Below are 6,024 nucleotides of genomic sequence, written 5' to 3'. Positions count from 1 at the left end.
CAAATACTTTGGCCACCTAATGAGAAGGAAGGACTCACTGGAGAAGAGCCTAATGCTGGGAAAGATTGAGGGCAATAGAAGAAGGGGACGACAGAGAATGAGGTGGCTGGATGGAGTCACTGAAGCAGTAGGCGTGAGCTTAGATGGACTCCAGAAGATGGTAGAGGACAGGAAGGCCTGGAGGAACATTGTCCATAGGGTCACGATGGGTCGGACACGACTTCGCAACTAACAACAACAACAACAACATATAGGTAGAAGTACAGTACCTCATCATGATCCTCATCTAGGTATTTGATCTGGATATCATTCAGTTCAAATGAGACTTTCACCTATAATAGAAATTAACTACAGTGAAATGGCTCATCTCCATGATGACCCAGAAACAGGCAGCAATGATTAATCCTTTTTATTGATATCTCAAAAGTGTTAATGAAGCCAGGAACAATTCTACTCCTTTTTGTCAACTCCAAGCTATATATATTTTGTACTTAAAAGAATCAAATTTTGTATCCCAGTGAAGAAGTCTATAAGCTGTTTAGAATATTTCACATATCTATCTTGTCCATTAATCAAAAGGTGACTTTCGTAGCCTTAGTTTCACCTCCCTTACCCAATGGACCTGAGTTTTCAACCAAATTTCAGACTTACTAAAAATAAATCAAGTAAATAATTTCTTCTAACAAACCCACTGCATTCAATAAAAATTTTGGAGGAACTTGAGAATAAAACTAAAATTCTTCGTATACGGTACATTAGTTTCTTCCAGTAAAAAATACAATTTACAAAGTTGTGAAAAAATGAGTATACACAAGTACACTAGCAAGTTAAAGATTTCCACAAAAGACAAAGCAACCTTATGTCAATATTGAATTAAACCACTTGCAGCAAAAACATGTAAGTTCATGGCCATTTTCAAATACTGTCTCCACAGCTACACTAAATTTATATTTAATCTTAATTAGAATAATAGTTTCCATCTCTTTTAATGTTAAGTGCTGGTTCAAAAACATCTTAGATCTGCTTTCCACAAACATACAAAAAGAAATTTGAGGTGCAAGCAATTATCTTGTTTGATCTGAACATACAATCCCATCCACTTTCTGTTATGAAGCACGGATTGATCAGTGAACAAATAACTTGAGCAAAAACTGTTCACTTACAAAGAACATTAAAAAATTAAGTGACCACTATTGAGAGCTCAGATATATTTTTGATTATCATCTAATAATCAAAATACCAATTATTAGATTAGTATCTAGATTTGATTGCTAGTATTTCGTTGTTTCTAGTCACTGATCTTGCACTATAGCTCTGCATAAATTGAGGGAGAAGGTTGAAGCTGTAAAAGATGTTAATATTATACTAGTTTAACCGCTGCATAGCTGGGATACTATAGACCACGGGTCGGCAACCTGCGGCTCCCAGCCGCCCGGTGCGCGCGCACCTCTTCGAACGGGCAGTGGTGCGCACGCACTTCTCCAAATGGAGAGTGGCACCGCCCGTTCCGAGAGGTGCGCGCGCACCTTTCCGAAGGGCGGAGGTGCGCGCGCACCTCTCCAAGCCTCTGCCGTCCCATCCGGAGACCTGCCGCGTTCGTCAAACATTGACGAACACGGCAGCTGTGCAAACGGGATGGCGGCAGTTTGGACAGTGCGCGCGCACCTCTCCCAAGCCGCCGCCGTCCGGAGACCTGAATAAATACACCATGTTAGGTCTCCGAATGGGACGGCGCGCACCTCTCCAAAGGGGAGACCCGTCGCCACGCAGGTGCCTCCCATTTTGCGCATGCGCGTGAGTGGACACACGCGCGGGACTTTTTGCGGCTCCCACGTTTTTGTTTGTGTGATGGAACCGGTTCTGAGTGGCTCTTTTCCTTTTTCCGGTTGCCGACCCCTGCTATAGACATATCAGCGATGCAACAGCCAAATTGCCTTCAACCTTTTCTGCAATTATCAAATTAAGGATAGTTTATTAATTATCTAATGCAATTGCATTAATAACATTTGCCCAATTTGCTAATCAAAGGATGGGAAGAAAGTTGGGATCATTTCATGAATGTCCAATACTCTTAACATTTTACAGAGATAATCCCCTCAAATTTTATTTAGTTGGTTTACTACTTCAATTACAATAGGAATTCTAAGCAGTTTATAAAATACATGTTTGAATTAAACAACGAAGATAGAAACAAATAACAAAAGCTTAACAACAGTCAAATTGGGAAAATGGATAACCAATTACAAACCATATGGAACATACGTCCAAAAGTGGGCTCAGAGACCACCCAGTTCTAGGGCCTGCTGAAAAAGCTAGATATTTATGAAAACTTAAAACAGTTAAGTGATGTGAGGACATCAAAGGGAAATTTTAAAACTTATTGATCAGTGAATCACAATTAGCAAAGACACAACTCACCATAGCTTCCACATCAGCCCATGTGGTTTTAGATGATACAAGAAAGTTCACGGTATTACCTTGGAAGGTCACACTGAAATTTAACTGGGGATCCATTCTGCAAACCTGTGGAAAGAAAATGAAAACATCAATTAAAAACAACGTAGTTGTTCCAAACTTAACTTCTTTTTGAGAGGAACCAAGCACTCACAACATTTTTATATAGTTCAAAGAACAAAAAAACTGGGTTTAGGACCACCTGAATTTTTCTCTTCCTCTCCCCATCCTCCTGAATATTCTCCTAAACTGTGCCTGCTTGCATAGGAGAAAAATAAGAAAATAATGATGAAATTAAGCTTTCATCATGTCTTCTGACTGTTAGTTGGTGTTCTTAGATACACTCTGTGCTTTGATTAAAGATTAAGTCAGGTGCACAGCTCTGTGCTTTATTAGGTCAGGTTCACCTAACCAAATACAGCAAGATTAAAATAACAGAATCATAGATACAAAGTCAAGCAAAAACACCTTTATGATTCTTAGCACAAGACATTTTTGTAGACAAGAAATAATAGGCAAAGATAAAGGCTAACTTATTGTAAAATACTAGAATTTTGTTAAGAGAAATGTAAAATACAATTTAAACAACTGATGTCAGTGCTCCTTTTACAATTACTAGATTTAAAATAGACAAAGTAATTTATAGTTTTGAATATTCTAAGACAGTTTGAAACAACTGTGTAAAAATATGAACATATATTTGCAAAAATGTATAAATTATTTAAATTTGAAATGGAAGAACAAGTGAAACAATATTTAATAAAGTAGGCTAATTTTTTTGGTTATAACAAATGGAACAATAAGAAAGTAAGCTGTTAGGATTGAAAAGTATGCTATGTTATAATATTAAAGAGAAATTGAGTTAACATACCAAGATTGCATTTTATAAAAATTCTCTTTAAGATTATATGTCACAAGAAAAAAGTCTACTCTAAAACATAAAAAGGGACTTCAAATTTATATTGAAAATGTGACAATGGGGTATTTATCATGTATAAAAACTAAAACAGCTACAACATGATTGTATGACTGGTGAAGATAATGGATAATACAAATCAAGACTGGTAGTACTAGGACTTTGCACATATTTGTAAGTGTGTTGTAAATACAATTATAGTTGCAGTTTGTAATGCTTCCCAGCTCATGACCAGCTTATTCCAGTATGTAATCCAATTGTAACTTGTTCTTACTACAAAACATGTTTCTGTATTTGTTTCTTCATTAATCTACCTGTAATAATAGTTTACAATGCATTGTATATAAGGCAATATATACTCCTTTTTGCTAGTTCTTCAGAATGGCATTGCTCTGAGGAAAATACTTGGAAATGGAAACACGTTTTCCCACCATTTTGAGGTAGAAAAGCAAGCATTCTTTAGGCTTACTTTTATAACTAAACTGTTAGCACTATCAACAGAAAAGCAGCTTTACAAAAGGTATCCTTGGTTATCAAAAAATAATTAGTTACTGGTTTACATTATTGAAACCACTTCTTTCACACTTTTCTGCTTTTAAATTCTATCGAGCTTCATTGTAGGGCATAACCCACAAACACCAGCATATTATATTACTTATAGAACAATTCTGAAAGAAAAAACCCATTATGGAATATTTGAAAGTTCCATACCTTTGCAGGAACGATTGCCTACATAACTTCACAAACATTCCAGACAAGCACCATGGAACAACTACCATCTTGAAAAGCCTTCGAACAGGAAATTGCATATCATGGGATCTACCAAAGTCACCATCTTAACTGGCCTACTTGCTAGTTACAAGGTATCTAGTTAGGTTATCCGAGATTAATCGCAGTATTAATAAAAACTACGAAAACACATGGGTTGTTATATTAACGCTGCAATTATGTGCTTACGTATATGGAGGTAAAAGCATCAAAACTAACTAATATATGTAGTAAGCATGCATAGCATTGGTCTCTCACGCATTAACTGAAATGTGATTATAAGGGCGTGTCCGCTTGGCTTTGCATTAAAATCGAAATAGCCAATTTGGAAAGCCTTAAGAAACAGTTTATTATAACGTGGGAGCCCGAAAAAGTTGCCTGCTGTTGAAGCAAGTGCATAAAACCAAAACGGGTCATTCGATCCTCACAGGAACAGGAGAGGAGCCGACTTCGTAACACAGCGTTTTCTGAACACAAAAGGTATGCACTGGCCGCTTCTCCAGGACGAATCTTTGTCGGCCCCTTGCTTACCAAGCGCTCAGCAAACCATTAGTCGGCGTCGGCCACCAGGCGCCCTCCAGCTGCACTAAACCGCCGCAGTCCATGGACGCGAGGGTGAAGGCGAGGGAGCTGTTCTATTACCCCGCACGACTGGAGGACGCCCCTTTAAAGAGGACAGGGAGGCAGCAGGCGTGCGGCACGAAACTTACTCGACGGCCCACCAGGTCCCGGATCTCTGACGAGCGGACCTCGGCAAAGACCAAGGTTCCACGCTATGACGCAAGAAGATCGCGGGTTCGCCGGCCAGCTGTCGCAACCTGTGCTGCTTAATGCAACTGGGCGGGGGGGCGTGCCCTTCACCTCGGCTCTTTTATACTATTGGCTACCCCGGACGAGAGAGACGGATCCCGTGAAGAACAACAAAAACAAGTAATGAAGTTGACGCTTCTCATTACCAGAAGGGATTTCCGGGTCAAGAGCGTGGCAGAAGCCATTTTTACGCGTCTTCTGTTTTGCAACCAGCCAATAAAAAAACCAAACATTTGATTGCAGTAAAAAGATGGCGGCAAATACAAAATTTCAGCTCGTCCAAATTCACATTGGATTGTGTGAATGTTTTCCTTATTGAAAAAAAATGATCAGCGTCTTTCCGAGATTATGAAGAAAACAGCGTACAATCATTTATCGCATGCCGCCTATCACGTCGAGGGAGACTCTAGGCGGCTTATAGACAAACCCGCTTAGCATTTTTTTTCAAAGTAACGCTACTACAGCTTGTTTACCATTGCCTTCCCAGGAATGAGACAGTGATTGGCCCAAAATCACTAGCTTCATGTCTAAGGTGAGACCAGAACTCAGTCTTTCGATTTCTAGCCTGCGATGCCTTAATCATTAGACCAAACTGACCCTCGATCGCTTTTTAGCTAGGCTTAATTACATTTGAATAGGCCACATTGTTCGGGTCGCAGCTGATAGAGGTTATTGATGGGATCCTTTCATACTCAAGCAGCGAGGGCTGTAGCGTCATCCTTTCCCCCCGCCTTCGTGGCGTTACCAATTGGAGGCCTCTGTTGCAGTCATGGGATCCGGCAGTTACGAAGCGATTGGTTAGCAGGCGGTTGCCACGGTTATCAATGGGAGGAAGGCGCGAAAAAAAGCAAAGCGGGAGGCGAAGAGGATTGAGGACGCTCTTTAGAGGCGCAAGGGCCAAGTGGTCGTGCAAACTTTAAGCGAAGGAAAGCGGCGTTTAGGTTGCTCGGTGAGTAATACATAGCAGTGTAATTCGGCAGTGACGCTGCAGATTGTGGCTAGTTCAGACGTGCTTTTTTCAAAATTTTGGGGATTTTGGAAGTGTCGATCTAAATCAGGCATGTCAAACTCGCGAC

General features: G+C 40.0%; 2 protein-coding genes across 4 annotated transcripts in view; one reads left to right on the top strand and one right to left on the bottom strand.

Annotated features, from left to right (window-relative positions):
- LOC310649705 (next to BRCA1 gene 1 protein-like) overlaps window positions 1-5,146 on the bottom strand; it is a 33,667-nt gene extending 28,521 nt beyond the window's left edge. Inside the window, exons 1-3 of one of the 3 annotated variants that reach the window (XM_083378386.1) lie at window positions 5,095-5,146; window positions 2,419-2,523; window positions 270-332 (exon numbers count right to left, since the gene is read on the bottom strand). In XM_083378386.1, the coding sequence (XP_083234512.1) occupies window positions 270-332; window positions 2,419-2,523; window positions 5,095-5,133 (207 nt within the window). In that variant the 5' untranslated portion in view covers window positions 5,134-5,146. Of the gene's footprint in view, window positions 1-269; window positions 333-2,418; window positions 2,524-4,669; window positions 4,976-5,094 lie in introns of those variants that run through there. The other 2 variants (XM_083378387.1, XM_083378388.1) reach the window with 2 other exon arrangements.
- Window positions 5,147-5,811: 665 nt separating this feature from the next.
- BRCA1 (BRCA1 DNA repair associated) overlaps window positions 5,812-6,024 on the top strand; it is a 75,189-nt gene continuing 74,976 nt past the window's right edge. Inside the window, exon 1 of the mRNA XM_083378385.1 lies at window positions 5,812-5,897. The gene's annotated coding sequence lies outside the window, so the exon portion shown is untranslated. The remainder of the gene's footprint in view (window positions 5,898-6,024) is intronic.

The sequence above is a fragment of the Vipera ursinii genome, assembly GCF_947247035.1.
Source record: "Vipera ursinii genome assembly, chromosome: Z".
Lineage (NCBI taxonomy): Eukaryota > Metazoa > Chordata > Lepidosauria > Squamata > Viperidae > Vipera > Vipera ursinii.
The sequence above is the reverse complement of the archived record's forward strand: the minus strand, read 5'-3'. Positions and strand labels throughout refer to the sequence as shown.